The sequence below is a fragment of the Micropterus salmoides genome, unplaced genomic scaffold, assembly GCF_014851395.1.
Source record: "Micropterus salmoides isolate LMB-PRFRI ecotype aquatic unplaced genomic scaffold, ASM1485139v1 Ms_hic_scaffold_15, whole genome shotgun sequence".
NCBI classification, from domain to species: domain Eukaryota; kingdom Metazoa; phylum Chordata; class Actinopteri; order Centrarchiformes; family Centrarchidae; genus Micropterus; species Micropterus salmoides.
In genome coordinates, this window is record NW_024040596.1 from 13138004 (window position 1) to 13154725 (window position 16722).

At 39.6% G+C, this 16722-nt stretch overlaps 1 protein-coding gene across 1 annotated transcript; it reads right to left on the reverse strand.

Annotated features, from left to right (window-relative positions):
* Positions 1-213: 213 nt before the first annotated feature.
* Positions 214-5304, reverse strand: nr4a2a (nuclear receptor subfamily 4, group A, member 2a). Its single transcript, XM_038720691.1, has 8 exons — positions 5151-5304; positions 4548-4649; positions 3463-4334; positions 2828-2957; positions 2481-2644; positions 1831-2033; positions 1487-1665; positions 214-1370 (listed from the first exon to the last, which is right to left on the reverse strand). The coding sequence occupies exons 3-8, from the start codon at positions 4330-4332 to the stop codon at positions 1114-1116; spliced, it is 1803 nt and encodes a 600-aa protein (XP_038576619.1). The 5' UTR covers positions 4333-4334; positions 4548-4649; positions 5151-5304; the 3' UTR covers positions 214-1113.
* Positions 5305-16722: the final 11418 nt, after the last annotated feature.

Genomic DNA, 16722 nt, shown 5'->3' on the forward strand with positions numbered 1-16722 from the left:
GTAAACATTAAATATTTCTTTCTCTCTAAAGTTTTTTAAATCCGGCACCAAATGCGTTACAGAAGAAAGTACATCATGAAGTCAAAGATGTGGGCCTATATCACACACTCATGAACCTCTTGATATGGAGCTTTCCACTTCCAAACGTGTTAAATCATAGTTACCTAGACGTTTATAAGACATAAAAACATAGACAACGTGCTCAGCATGAACTTGGATGGTTTGAAATCGTTTAAATTGCACCATGCTTAGTGTAGCTCTTGGCAATAGAAATAATAAATATATAGAAACGTTTATATTCAACAGCAACAATACTTACAGCACATACAAACAAGGAATGTCTGACAGTTTTACAAACACCATGGGTCCCTCATTTTCTATACAGATGAGATATTATTCCACATGTGCGTCATACATAAAAGGAGTGCCATAACTACGAATCTGTATCAAATCTAGCAGACTACATAGTGTCCGGTATATATTATATATAGACATCACCTCAGCAAGTGCCTATAAAAGAAAAAGAAAAATGACAAAAAGAAAACTAGAACATGCGTTGTCTTTTCTGGATACTTTTGGGATCCTGTCAGAAACACATAGGCACGAGTCAGAAAAGAAAAGAAAATTAAATCTTCTCATTATAACAAACTTTGTACACATGTTATAAACCGATGCATTTGGAGGCATCCCATAATCTATCATAATATACAGTATCGTGTGTGCGCCTGTGTGTTCATATATATAAATGGAATATATTACATCTGAGTATGCTGAATCGGTAGAACCGTGTTAAATAAACAGTAAGTGATTGCAAGACCGGATTATGTTTGTTGACAATTTGCCCACTGGAGAGAAATTCCCCCTGATGATTCACTCGTTTGGCACTCAATAAAACAATTTCAAGGAATTAAAAAGGCCCTATACAGCAATCAAACCTTCTGTCTCTTCCTCCAGTTATTCTTTTTTTCATGAATCCTTACTCATAATAGTGTACTGTTGTTCTATTAGCCTACCAGCTTGCAAATTTTCAGAAACAATAACGTTAAAAAATCTGTCAAGTTTGACTCAAACAGTCTTTTGGAAGTTCTTTGAGGTCTCTCCATCGAGTCAGGCTCAGAAAGGTAGGGTGTCGAGGAAAAGTTTGTCAATTATTGCTGGCGGTGGGACTAGGTCTTCTAATTTTAGGTAAAAGATACGCTGCAGACCTTGGGTACATAGTGTGCGCAGTTCAGGGAGCTTTCCCAAGAGTTTTGACAAGTAGTTGGGACGATTCAATCCACCGCCATTGAATGTCACTTGATCTTTGAGGCAGTTGACTATCTTGTTTTGGAGATCCTCGACTCTTTTGGGTTCTTTAAGCCCGTGCCGCTCTGAAATGTACAAAAAATGACACAGATGAATTATTGCCGATCCATTAACTCGCTCTGTTTTGCATTTGAATTGTAACGCAGGCAGAGTTTCCACAGGAGCAGCCGCCTTTACGCACCTGTTACCATGGCCAGAGCTGCGATGCAGGAGAAAGCTGAGATGTCTATGTTCATGCTCTGCAAGTTGGAAGAAAACTCCACGATAGCGTCCACCCACTCTCCAAATCCACGGACGCACTGTAGCCTGTGTAACACCACTCCATTACAAAAAATAAGTTTGCCTTCCACTGGGTTGGACCTGCAATTAATAAGAAAATGCCATTAATTACGCTTGGTAATAAATGGGAATTTAAGAGACTTCTTATTATTGGGCAGCTAATAAACCCAAAGCAATGAAGCTTGAAGGAGGTGCTGATGATTATCTAAAGCCTATATTGTTTTGTTAAATAATTACGTAGCTTACCTGTATGCCAGCCGCAGGACAAAAAGTTCAAGGAAGGCAGATTCAAAGAGGAGATCTTGATCTTGCTTCGGTAGATCAGAAAAGCCAGGGATCTTCTCCGCCCAGCCCCGGATGATCTCCATGGAGCCCGTCAGGAGATCATAGAATTGCTGGATGTGCTGAGTGTTGTCTCCAGTCATTTGGTAGTCAGGGTTAGCCTGGAACTGGAATTTAATTTAAACAGCGCCTTAATGAGGTCCTTTAAAATATATAATCCGTGAAATTGCAAATGCCCATTTCCAAGAGGGAGAGGGTGCTTTTTGCTATTAAATTCATGTCCACTTTTTATTAAGATCTCTATTTCAACGCAATTTACTTAGGAAAAAATATGCCACATTAAAAGCCTGACAAAGTCAGGAATTCAGTATTAGAGAAAACTTTCAAGGCAGTAAATTGTTACCAAAAGCAGGACTAAATTAAATAGGCCGTCAATCTTGGTGTTACTTCTGTTTTCACCCAGATTAATAGCTATTAACTTTTTTCCTTAAGTGTGTGTGTGTGTGTCTGTGTCTGTGTGTGTGTGTGTGTGTGTGTGTGTGTGTGTGTGTGTGTGTGTGTGTGTGTGTGTGTGTGTGTGTGTTTTGTTTCTGGGATTGTGGTGTTTGACTTACTCTAGAGTAGTCCAAAGCAGACATAGAGGGGTTGGAGTCCACATGGGCCCGAACAAGTGCGCTTATGAGGCTCACCGGCGGAGAGGGTGGGGAGGGCTCCTGGGGACTTTTGGGTTTGGATGGTAGGCGTCCTCTCCGACCTTTGAGATTATCCGTTCGGACAACTGCATTGGAAGAAATGTGTGACATAAACGCCATTAAAACGCACTCCTCTTGTTGTCCGTAAATACTTAAATGTGGTTTATGAACAATCCAACACACACTGTTACGCAAATGTCTTCCCAGTCTATCAGTGGGAAAATATAAACTTCTGGTCTAAAAGAATTCAATGCATGGCCTAAACATACCTTCTCTCACCATTCCGACGACAATGCACTTCTGGAAACGGCAGAACTGGCAACGATTTCTTCGGCGTTTGTCAACAGGACAGTTTTTATTTGCTAAACACACGTATTTTGCATTTTTCTGGACGGTGCGCTGGAAAGAAAGGGCAACATAATGTCACTGTGCAGGCCTATTTCTGAGGCTGTATAACATGTAGAACAGGACTTTGGATTTTGCACAAGTGACACCAACATAAAAAATGAAAAGATCAAAACGATATAATATCTGTCTAATCTTGTATTTGGGACTGCGCTGTATGAACCAACAAGAGGGAATAGACAGTCAGTAAATACACGTCCGTGTTCTTTCATATTTTACTTATTCCTTTGAGATCAACTGTGTGTGGATACATATGATTGAAAGTTATTTTACGCACGCACTTTAGTGTTGTTTGATAACATGTAGTGTGTGTAGTAATATGTAGTGTATCTCGCTTTGAAAATGTGATTATATCACATGTTTAGGCTGAGTTGTTATAATTTTTTAAGACATTTGGCAGATTTTAACTCACGGGAGCTGTGAATAATAAGGTACACACTGCATACATTTCGTGTAACAACAGTAACACCGATTCATGGTTGCTGTCATGTCAGCCCACCTTGAAAAATCCTTTGCAGCCCTCGCAGGTTCTCACTCCATAATGCTGGCAGGCTGCGTTGTCCCCACATACAGCACACAGACCCTCGTTTGACGGAGATCCTCGGGACGGGGGCGATGGCACTTGGCTGTCCACCAGCTGGTGCCCGTGGCCAAGCTGCAGGGAGTGAGGAAAGGCCAGACCAGCCTGTTTCCGTATGGCGCTAGGGACCGCAAAACTCTGTCCGTCCAGGCCGCGGTGCAAGCCCGGGTTGTCATGGTTCATGGACACGTGCAGCGGCCCGTCGAACCGCATCTGACAGCTGGAAACAGGAGTACCGGGCGGGGACTGCTTGAAGGAGAAGAGCGAAAGCCTTGACACCGGGTTCTTGCGCTGGTCCATCATATGAGACGTGGCCGCAACATAGTTCTGGTGGAAACTGTGGAGGGAGCCAGGGTCCTCCCACATGTGATTAGGCTGAACCTGGAAGTTTGGTGTACTCGGGGCATGAGGTGAGGAGGGTTTGAAGTACATAGGCCCAGAGTGAGCCATCATTTCTTCCGACTGAGGTGGCAGGTGGCTCTGCTGATGGTAGTTGTGCATCTGGACGTCCTCCACCTTGATAGAGGACTGCTCTCCAGAGTGGGGCATCTGATACAGACAGGGCGGTTTAACGTCGTAACTTGTGTTGTAGTTGTCCATGAATGTACTGAAACTTGGGAGAGAAGTAGTAGCTGTGATCTCGGTGTTGGTCAAGTCCATGCTAAACTTAACAAACTCAGGTGTTAAGAAGTCGCAGCTGTATTCTCCTGCGGTGTGGTAGCTGTAGCTCTGGGAAGCAGGACTAGCTCCTTGAGGTGATGATCCATACTGAGCCTGAACGCAGGGCATGGCTGAAAACCAAACCGGTGAAAACACATCAGAATTTCTCCAATACATGTTCAAACCGTGGAAAAAAAGTTTTACAGTTTAGTGTTTTAAATCGTATTTTACTCTAAACAAAAATATTAACAGTGCTTTACATTAATAAGTAATTTCAGCATAACATAACATGAAACAATAATACATCTGTGTATTTTATTTGTAAATCATTTTCTATATCGTACCTCAAGTCTTCTGACAGTTTTTCGGTGACACTTGAAATGGGTAATGTCAGGAGTGGTATGGGTGTCAGGATTCAAGATAGCGGCTCTGTTCTGGATCTTCCCCTAATAAAACACATCACTTTGACATTTACTGGATTATAAAATAATACAATGTCTAAAAAATGACCACGATATCCCAGTTGAAAACAAATTTAAATTACACAAGATTGCGCACAAACTGTAAACAATTTCTAATTACGCACAGCGTTTTGGAAAATGTCATTAAAATGTGGAATGGATACAGACAAAATACGTGCATATGGAAATAAAACAGCATAAATCGCCTTTTTCTTTAGTTACTATAAAGTGCGGGGTTGTTCGTGATGAACAGACCAACTTCACACACTTGGCATTAGTGACAACTTGTCTAGAAAGCAGAAAGCCAAATATTATATATAATGAAATATCAGAAACACCCACAGATCTGAACTGTCTGCCTCGGTCAGTTTAACAGTGAAAAAAGACAAAGTGAGAGAAAAAAAGATTTAAATGCCTCAGAGAAAGGGGTGCGAGTAACGCGCGGACACAGATTATGTTGCAAAGAAAGAGATGAGTGAATCTTACCTCATTCACATCAGGATCGTGGCTTTCAATCCATGCGATAAGCATGCAGGGGGTATTCATCAATTTCGGTAAAAGCTCCAAATCATGAGCGTCGGTAGCCAACAATGCCAGGCAGGAAAACCGTCTGACTCCGCGCACTGACAGCAACACGAGCTTCGACTACCCAGTCTGGCCAATGTGGCTTTGTTTATGTGAGCTCTGGATACCATGGCCCACGTGTTTCACAGCGCGACGTCATCGGCATCGACACCAACATGCACCAATCCGCTCGGGGACTTTCTCAAGCCCTAATTTTTCTGGCGAGTATGTTTGTCTTGTGGTATGTGTTCTGTGTTGCTTCCCACATGGACATTAGCAGAGACGTAGTGGAGGGTAAACCCTTCTATGCTCAGTTCAGACACCTTTGTGTTTGCAGAGGACTTCAGTCGCGCTTGTTTTGAGCTGACTTTAATCCATATGCTAGATGATTTCATTACATTTATCACCGGTCTGCTAAGTACACGAGGCATGTTATGATGAGATTGTAGTTTCTGCACATACAATTAACTTTTTTTAGTAATGATGCATAGATTTCTCCAGGTCATGGTGTAATCATCTTTGTTTTCTCCATCACATCAACACAGGACTATTATTACTTGTAACCAGAGCGAATTAATGTAAAATCAGTGATATAATAAATGTAATGTGTTATCCCACCCAGGTTTTTATTGTCATAATCAGGTAACGCACACAGTTTACAGTTTAAAACAACCCCACTGACTTGTATTGAGTTTATTTATTGCATATTTCAGTGTAAAAATGGAGATGAGTGTACATTGGCACATGGGCACAGTTATGTCACAATGAGGCTGACAGGCCAGACTCACTACACTTGGATGAAATAGGCCTAATGAAGCGGGTGGGGGTCAATATTATTCTTCGTTATCTTCTGACAGGATTACTGTATTTCAATTGTGTTCCAAATTTAGACCTCTGATGGGGTGGGGTTTGTGGGGTGGGGTGCCTATTCATAGAGCTGGTATAGTGTATGTGAGCTCCTCATGGAGGAAGGGGTGTGTGTGTGTGTGTGGGGGGGGGGTAATTAGTGGGCCTGTAGCCCGTTGTCATGGGGGAACCAATTTAGTCCCCAGAGAGGGAAACGTGATAGGAGCGGGCAGAATGGAGAGTGACGCAGAAAACGCTCAAGTTGATGCAGTTGCCAAAATAATCTTTTGGCCTTATTGTTCTGCGATGGAATAACTGATCTCAGTGTAATCTTACACCAACACCTTGTAGCCAATCAAGTTGGCCATTTTTTTTTTCTGGATGCATACTTGCCTAGGCAGCAAGTCAATATGATGAGGAGGCGAACACATAAGGTGCAAAAGGCATGTAGAGGTGCCCGCATACATGCATACAGCAGCCAGCGTCACATAGCACGAGGCATCATATTACTTCTAGTGGAATGATGTTTTATTATAAGAGCCACGGAACAGCCATCAATCTCAGAGCAGTTTTTCTGACTGCCCTGTACTCAGTGCACACAAGGACAGAGTTTGCAAGAGGGGGTGGTGGGGTGGGTATATCATGGTTACTCACCTCTAGAGGACACTATTGTTCACCAGCCATACATCAACCAGCTCCTGTTTCATACAATTAACCTTTTAATTAACCCAACCCCATTAAGGCTGTGTGGTCACGCCCAGTCGTTTCAGGTGGGCTATACGGCAGGATTTGTAAATTACAAATTCTCCACACTGCACTGTGAATATTCAGAAGCTGAATAGTGTAGTAAAAGTTCTGGTGCTTTTTAAGAAGTTGTAATTATCTTGACCTCCTTCCCTTAGCTCTGCTAATTACACCAGTTTCGCTTGCATCTTTTACAGGAGGCTTAGCCTATATTCATAGTAGTTTGTCAACACTTGCAAAAACCTTTCACTCTGCGCAGAAATCTACTGACCATGTATTTACATAGGAATGTGATGCACTTCTGCTTAAAGCCTTCAAATGGTGTTGTCTGAAAAACATCCATGACAAGCTTTCACGCCACTGCATGGTCACACTGTGTTTCTGTTATCCATTTAACGTTTAGAATTTGGAATGAAAACACAATTAGCAGTTTAATTGGCCATTTTACTGAAGAATAATTAACTTTCCATTTATATGCGCAATTAATTGTCAGTGAGGAGTTAGGTTAAATCACACACAAGTTATTTTCTGAGATTATATTTTTAACTTTGAAGAAATGTGTGTGGGCGCGCGACCGTGCACGCTTATGCTGTACTGAGAGAGAGAGAGAGAGAGAGAGAGAGAGAGAGAGATCTGCTTATAGACGGTCACAGCTCTCAATTATTTGCAGGTACAATTTGGAAATATGCAGGAAATGCACTTAATTAGTGGAGCAGATCCTCATCTCAAGGTCACAAGATGCTTATGGATCCGTGTTACAGTCAGACCAGAGGCTGTCTGCTGCCTGCAGGGTTGACCCAGGGTGAAAGCAGGCAACACCTTCTCGCTCCCAAGTTGTCACATGGAGTCTTCATCAAAACCCCTGGGCGTCACTTTTCAACGCATCTGGTACTTATATGCGTCATTTCGGGACGCGCAGGGCTCCACAGTCAAGTTAACAACAATAAATATGCTACGTCTGGTTAGACTTTCAAAATATAAAACGTGGTCAGCGTTGTGAAACGGTCATAGTTTGGTTAGGGTTACACACCACTTGGTTTACTTGGTATGGTTTGGGCTAAAATAAGTATTTTAATTAAGTTAGTTACGTAATTACGTACATTAGCTATCTAAACTTAAATTAAAAAGAAGTCAACTTTGACTGATTTCTCCGCAAACACCGGTCTCCTGGGTGAAAGTCCGGTGTTTGTTGAGGACTATGTCACTCTTCATACTACTTCATCTGACATTGACCTGACATCTAGCATAATGCTTGTAGCATTCAAAAATGATGCTAAAGGGGTAGGCTAACCAGTGCGTTCAAAAGTGACGCCAAGGGGTCTTGATCAAGTGTCCATGTGTGACAACTTGGGAGTGAGACAGCTGGGTTGGAGCAGGAAAGTGAACAGAGATCACCACTTAATTTGCTAAATAAATTCTTGATTCCATTATGAAGCAACTAAATTTGGCTCCAGAGGGATGGCAGTTAAAAGCAAATGTGCACCCTATGCAAAAGTAATTTCCAAATCCAGATTTTTTTTTTTGTGATTGCAACATGGATCCAGCTTACTTGAGCACTTTACTTCACTATAACTCCAGTTATTTTTCTGTTGTCATCTGGATACAAAGAGATCATGATAGGAATTATAAGATTATTATCAAAGTATCTCACTCACACAGACCACATGCCTACCCAATACCTGCAGCATTTTTAGATGCGGCACAGCTTCATTTAGCTCACCTAACTTATTAAAGTTTGATATGACTGTATTTTAGTACGAACCGGTATAACATAAGATGTGAAAAGATGTAAGTAGTAATACCACAATGAAAAATACTTTTCGAAAACATTTAAAGGAGTGGATGTGATGGCATTTAGGAGGAATGTAATAAAGTATATTTACTCAACTCATTTTTTTACTTAAATTTGAGTATTTAGAGTTTCTGCTACTTTACACTTGTACTCCACTGCAGCACAGAAGGAAATATTGTATTTTTTTATCCACAACATTTATTTAGCATAAATTATTATTAAGATTTCACATACATATCATTACCAGCTTATAAAATATAATGATTTGTTACAGAATTAACAGCCAAAGACAATATAAAGTTGATCAGCTGCCATGATCAGCTGCACCATCAAAATACTGCTGACATCTTCATGCATCACTAATTATAATCCAATAAAAATGCACCATTCGGCTGCAGAATGAGTACTTGGACTTTTGGTACATCAAGCACATTTTGCTTATAATATGTACCTTTACTTAATTAAAATTTCAAAAGCAGGGCATTTACTTGTAAGAGTATACTTTATTTAAATGCTTATTTTATTTAAGTCTAGTATCTGAATATTTTCTCCACCACTGTTGTTGTGTAAGTAGTACTTTAATGTTGTAGCTGGTAGTGCAATACGTATTCTACTGTTTTAACCTATAGGCATTTCTTCATTTGTATCAGTTCACAGCATGTTTTGCATGCCATCTCTTACCTGTGAAGTAACTTTAGAGAAAGAGGAATAGTGTAGTGCAGCGGGTGTATAAAGCTGTTGAAAATGGAAATTTTCTGTGAAGCACCACTTTCTAAAAATTAAATTTTTATGTAAGATGTGTTTTTTTTGTGTAACTTGGCGCACCTACAGTTTCATAGCATAATTCACCATGTGCATTTGTTAAAATTATACTATGAACTAAAACTTTTGTGCGAAAGGAATTAAAGGCCAGTCTCATTTAGGCACCTGTCACAAATATAAGCAGCGTGAGTTCAGAAATTGATGTAAATAAAAGGCCAGGATATTAAGTGAAGTTTTACTGTCCATTGTACATTCTATATTTTTTGCTTCTTCTTATAGCTTGCTTGCTGTGTCATGGTGTCGTAAAAATCCTGTCCAGGATTTCAGTCCTACATAGTGCCAGACAAAGCTTGCACAGGCCGAATCAGCAATGATAGTGACGTCATTCACCATGATTGCAAGTCAGTGTACCTTCAAATGATTTTGATGATGTTATTTTAAGATAAAAATAGTACATAATGTTGCTTTAAAGGTTCAGTGTGTAAGTTTAGTGGCATCTAGTGGTGAGGGTTGCAAATTGCAACCAACGGCTCATCATGCAGACTTCCATGAAAGGGGACCCGCAATGTATGTAGGTAGAAATGGCTCATTATAAGGTAATAAAAATATAACAGTTCATTATGTAAGGTCTTTAATCACCACTGAAAACATATTTATGGATATTATACTGCATTTCTGTCAATAGATCCTCCTAAATATTACACCCTGGACCTTTAAAGTTTCCATATCTGAGATTATGAACATTAATATAGCAGCATACAACTATTTGCTATGTAAAGATGTAGTGGACATCTGAGCAGAGAATGATATCACACTTCCTGTGTGCGTTGTTATCCAAGCTTCTCTGTGCCTTGTTTTGCTGCATGTTAGTGCATGTTAATGTCTGAGTCCCCCCTCCCTGTGAAACTGTTCGTCTATGAGGAGAGCGAAATAACAGCTGTTTCTTTATTAATGTAACGCTGTGAATTAAGGGTTTATTTCCACCTTGCCAGACTTAGTGATTGCTGAAACAGTGGAAAGATTAACATATATGGTTTTGGTTTTTCTCAATGGAGTCTGGTGGACCGTAGCGACCATTTGTTTTGGTCTGAGATGCTGTTGCTCTAGTGCGACGTTCGGTGCCAGTGAATAGTGCATACAGTTATCTTTAAGCAGATTGCTTGACAAAAGTATGAAAACACTTGAGAACGTGTTTCACTAATGGGCTTTCTACTTTTTTCAATTTCTTAATCACTCATTAAATCTACTTACTTGTAATTGTATGAAACAGGAGCTGGTTGATGCTTTACTGTAGTTAGCCCCAAAATTTGCTGGCCCCTCACACAAACCCCATTTAATACCTAAGCCCCAGCAGGTATCAAACTTTCTTTGAGAATTGAACAGCCCGACCCTGAAGGCATCCCTTTGCTCAGTGTCTTCTTTCCATTTCTAGAATCCCACTTTACAAGCTTAAACGTCTACTTAATATGCTTTAATGCCTGCTCTTTAGAGCCAGGGAGCACTTCATCACTTTTATACACCTTTATATAACACACTGTTAACTAGCAATGCCTTATGGAACAGCTTGTCTTGCAGCTGGAAGGCGCCTCCATGGCATGATGGAGGTACCTGTTCACCATTCACAATGAGATAGTAAAATGGGAATAGAGGCCGCTGCATACTGCTGCTGTCTATATCAGTCAACGATGAATATTCATGAATCACAGTGTCATGACATGCTCTGTAATTGGCAGCAACATTAGTAATGACACTGCTGGTATCAAGTCCCTGCATATTCATGTGGTGGGGCAATATTTCCTCGTGGTGCTGTTTTTTTCTCTTCTCCTGAAAGTGAAAATGTATTCTGAAGCTGCAGGTGTCCCTGGTGCCACAATCAATTGCTGGCTGGATTATGCCCTGGTGAAAATCAGACAAACCATTAGTTTCTTTTTCAATCTCTTTGATTAATAATATATCTGAATTATAAAAGTGAATCTCTTTGTAATGGTTATGAATGCAGGCCTTAAGGACTCCTATATACCATGACATTGCCACTCGCTATTGGGCATTAAAAAGATCAGTGGTAAAATGTATTGATGACTTTTGCCTAAAAAGTAACACACCAAATTATTGAATTATTTTAGTCACACAAAATGTACTTTTGCTCTCTTATAATGCTACATGCAGTTAAATCGCTTACCCAACTTGTTTGAGGTGTGAGTAGATTTAGCAGCTTGCAAAGCCTGCTCATCGAAGTTATACGCTGATAGTGGGCACACTGTGGCAGATTTCTTTTTGTACTGGAATTTGCTGCGACTCCATTTCGGCCCCACTAAAGTGTCCTAGAATGGATAATGAGGGAACTGGATAAAGCTTTGCCTAAGCTGCCAGGCTTTCTCCTCTAAGCAGCTGGGATGGGATTTTTCTCCTTGTGGCTTCAGTTTAGTGCAGTGCAACATTCGAACTGTGGTGTAAGGAGGCAGACCTGGTTCTAGACCAGTAGAAAGGGCATGGTGAGATGGAGACATTGTTTACAACAAAGTAAAGTTCATAGGCACAGCCTTAATCATTCTTCCAGTGGTGGAAGAAGTGTTCATATCATTTATTGAAGTAAATGTACAAATACAACCATGTTTAAATACTTCATTACAAGTAAAATTCCTACGTTCAAAATTCTACCTAATATAAAGTGAAAAAATATCACCAGCAAAATGTCCTTAAAGTATCAAAGTAAAAGTACTCATTCTGCAGTAAGATCCCAGTCACGTCACCTGTAACTGATATATTAGATATGACATATTGAGTTTGCTAATACAAATGCTGTTGTAGCTGGTTGTGGTGGAGCTAGTTTAACTACATTATATACAGTTAGGTAGTTTAGTCTAGTGGTTCCCAACCGATTGGTCGGCCCCTCCAAAGGGCCACATGATAAATCTGAGATGTCGTGATATGATTAATGAAAAAGGAAACAGTTCTGAAATGCAAATTTTCCTTTATTTTGGGGACTTTTTTCCCATCTTTAGTTTTTGAGAAGTATTGGGTTTGAGCTTTTGGGCCTGAAAAAGTTATTTAAATGAATCCGTGAGAGAAGTTTATAGGGGAGATGTCTCTTTTGTGGAACTGCGAACATCTATCGATATCTGAATATAGATATCCAGAGATATCTGAATCATGATATCTGAGCCCCAACTAGATATTGTTTTTTTCAGAGGTCAAAAGTCAAAAAGGTTGGGAACCACTAGTTTAATCTTTCATTGTATTTTAATATTCCAGTAAAGTACAGGTAATTTAAATTTGTACTCAAGTACTTGAGTAAATATACTTTCCACCAATAGATGTTTCTTTGATAAAGGCCTGCAAACTCTGGGAAACCTTAAATCCATGAACTCTGAATGCAGCTCAACAGCTACACTAGGCCTACTCTTTAGTTTGTTTCAGCAATGAATTACCTGCACTGCAATCTTTGCTGTTCTTTTTCTTCTTTTTTGCTGTTGATCACCAACTGAGCTACATCTGCATATTGCAGGAGGAGGAATGACATTCCACACGGCAGTAATGGGGACTGCTGTCACTGCTATAGGAAGTTTGATTGCATTTTATAGCCTTACAGTTAAGTGTTGCTGAGCAATACTCAGTGTGGTGTGTTGGTAACAAAGTAATAGTAATATAATTAGGAGGCCTCAGATTACGTTTGCTGAATAAAAAAGTGATACTGATGATACTTGTACACAATTCATTCTACATGTATTACATTATGGGATGAATAATAAGGAGCTACTTAGGGACTAATTTTAGTTTAATCCTTTTCACTATTGCCTCTCAGTTCTAACAGATGGTAGTGAGTATAACTAACAATTGCAGTGAATTTGAGAATAGCTGTCATTTGTTTCTTTCAATTTTTGCTTATTTTAGATAATCCTTTCCCATCATATTCTTTACTAAGTACGTGTCTTGCAATTAGTCAAGTTTGTTTGTTAACATGTCTCAGTGCAGCCCGTCTGCGTGCCACATGCAGATTTTGTGATTAATCTAGAAAGATAATATTTTGAAATGTTATTGGGAGTGGAATATAAATAAGCATGTGATATATTGTTTTTTATTGCTTGATGGTGTTTGGCAGCTTTGTCACAGAAAATACATGGCTTCTTTTTTCTTAAATCCATCATGAGGACTATAAAGACATATGCATACAAATGAAACACATTTATTAATGTGTACTGTCCCCTGGAGTCACATGACAATGAAATGGATGACTGGTTTTCTTTTGCATGGATGTTATAGGCCTGTGTATTGCATGTAGAGGCAGCTGAACAGGTAAATACAAACGGGTATGCGTATGTGTGGTTAGTAGGCCTTATGGATGAGCTCCCATCCAGAGGAGCTCAAATAGTGGCCTTACAAAGGTCTCACTGTGGTTTGATGGGTTCATCGGTGGAGGAGGAGCCACTTACTCAATTTAGTTGCACTCAGTTGTAAGTTGCTTTTGTCCTCTGGTTTGAAAATAAAAAAGAGCTGGAGTACTGTATTGCTCATCCGAGCAGTAGGGGTTATTTAGTTTGAGTCCACCACTGGTTTCTGGGACCTGGGGAACTGTTCAGGACAACCTCATACACGTACTAACAGGGACAACAGGCTCTTTTTGATTTGCACTGTTGATTTTGCCAGCTTATATAGATATTGTGAATGTATATAGAAGCAAACATTCTCTAACCCTTAAATCAGGTGATGTATATATTTTTAACAAATCTCATGAAAAGACGAAAACCAGCAACAAATTGATCTTAATGTGTGGCCAAATCCTGAGAAATCTTAGTCCGCTGTTCCATACACTTCCATTGTTGTCCAAACCATTACACTGGGTGACATGTTCCTTTACACCATCCTGCTGCCTTTAATACTCATTAGAGCACCAAATGTGTATTAATCTTCAGCTGAAAATAGTCCCCAAAAATGCACATTTACTCCTTTTTGTGTAATATTTGCTGAAAAGTATAGTGCCATGCTGTTTAAGGAAATTTCCAAGCATTACACAAAAAAGAAGCTATAAATTTGTGACCCGTTTGTAGGAACCGGTGGTCTTGGGCATAATTTGAGTCCCAAATGGTGAAGAAGTCAGACGAACTAATACAAATTTGGTTTTGGTCTTTTACATAGAATAACACCAGCCATTAAGCTACAGCCTGTTCCCAATGATATGTGGTCCATGTTTTTTTTTAATACCAAATTAGGACTTAAAAAACAAATCTCAACTCGTGTACTAGGAATGTCTTGGGGTTTCATGAGCAATAGAGCTAATAAATCCCTAATTTTCCTTCAGCATCAGCTTTTTGGAGCAGCTTTTTGAGAGGATTTCTCATGGCAGACTCTTATTCAGCCCCTACTTGCAACCACAAATGGGCATACTCCACCCTGATATTGCATAACCTCCTTGCCATTGTGATGGAGTTGCTTCCAAGCCATGTCTCTGGGGTTTGATTTGTAAGGCGGTTCGCACGTCTGCTGTGAAGTCTAGAGCAGCAGCATGTTTAGACTGGGAGCATTTCTCCCCTTAACAAGTCTATGGGCTTTAGTCCAATCACCCAAAAAAAAAGAATGATAACTCTTTTGTTCTCTTCCAATGAGTGAGAGTATCCTCTTGTGGTTACCATTACATACCAAATCAATTATCTATGCTGCTGGTTGTAGGCTTCTTAAATATGTTTTTCCCCTTTATTTACCCGGGTTGTCTAATGGCAGACTAGAGGGGGTGTCCAAACCCTTTCTTCTAATCCTCAGTTATTCTTCCTTTCTTCTTTTCAAAACTGGGATTTACAGACCATCTGGGACAGCAAATAAGCTTCTAATAGGCAAAGTAAAGAGCAATTTCAGTGTTAAAAATATTATGAAAGTTAGATGATTTGTCTCAAATACATGTATAAAAACTGTTCAGAAGAAAAAAAACGATGTTTCTAGATTTCTTCTCTAGGGTTTCTATAACTGTGTTTTCAAAACATGCAGTCCCTCCTTGAGGTTCTTGCTGTCATACTGGTGGAAATGATTGTTGTTTTTAACCAATGGAATATGTATGGCCTCACAATATTGTTCTCGTCATGAATATTACAGTGGAAAGTTGTGCATATGTGAATATCATCTTGATCCATTCTAAAGATTTGGGACAATAAGTATCCAAATGTTGATGTGTTTGCTTGGCTCCTATTGTCAGATCTCAAAACTGCCCTTGTGCATGGAGACAATTTCTCATCAGGCTCCAGCAGCCGGAGCACCAAGCTCATTCACGGAGGAGTCCGATATCTACAGAAAGCCATCATGAAATTGGATTACAAACAGGTAAATGCTTCATTTTTTCTCCGCAGCTGACACTTATCCGCAGAATTCCTGGTCCCTCTGGTCATATTGCTTTATTTACCCTCCCATGTTCATTTTTCATTCACGGGAAGCACTGACATGTTTGCCTTGAATGACTGCCTGCCTGGAATTTTCTGAAGTTGTTTTAAAGAATTCTTACAACTTAGCAGACCTATGTTGTTATCATATTGTGAATTAATTCATAAAATTATCTTTCAGTAATAGGTGGAATGAAGTCTATGTCTCCTCCTATGTGAATTGTTTAAGACGAGTCACCAAGGTTCAAACTGAAATGTCACCATTTTCTGTTACACTTCAGAGTATATGGAAAATCTCATTATTATTCTCAGCTTGTGTTTTCTTTAGGACCCTTATTTCACTATCTGTATGAACATATGAGGGTCCTGGAGGTGAGCAGCAGAAGAGACCAATTAGTGTGATTGCAGAAAACACAACTGCCTAGTCAGCAGCTTGACAGTAAAATGTAGGCTGTACTACATGTCTTGGATCAAACAGAGGGCAAATTAAAGTAACAGTTTTGGGGACTGGGAACTGAAGACTAGTCTAGTCGCAATAATATTTTCCCCCAAAAGCTCAACTCTAATTCAGGAATTAACTAACTAACAAACATGCGGGAAATACAATTTTAGTCTAATTTCATCCTTCATTAGAGAAATAAAATGTTCTGATACCAGCAGGGCAAGGTAAACTGTAATCTGCCATTTCTGTCAATGAAATATGCGCACAGATCATGTTTGATTTATTACTTTAAGAATCCACACAAAGGCTGAATTAAAGTTAGAATTATGAGCTGAAACAATTGGTGGATTAAGTCTTCAAAGCAAAAACAGCAGAAATTCACTTGTTCCAATTTCCCATAAGTTAATGATTGGTGATTTTCTTTGTTTTATATCATAGTAAATGCAATATGTTTATGTTTGAAGTATTGGTTGGACAGAAAAAAAGGCTTGAACCCTTGGACTCTGGGAAACTGTCAAGGGCAATTTTCATGGTTGTATGTCATGG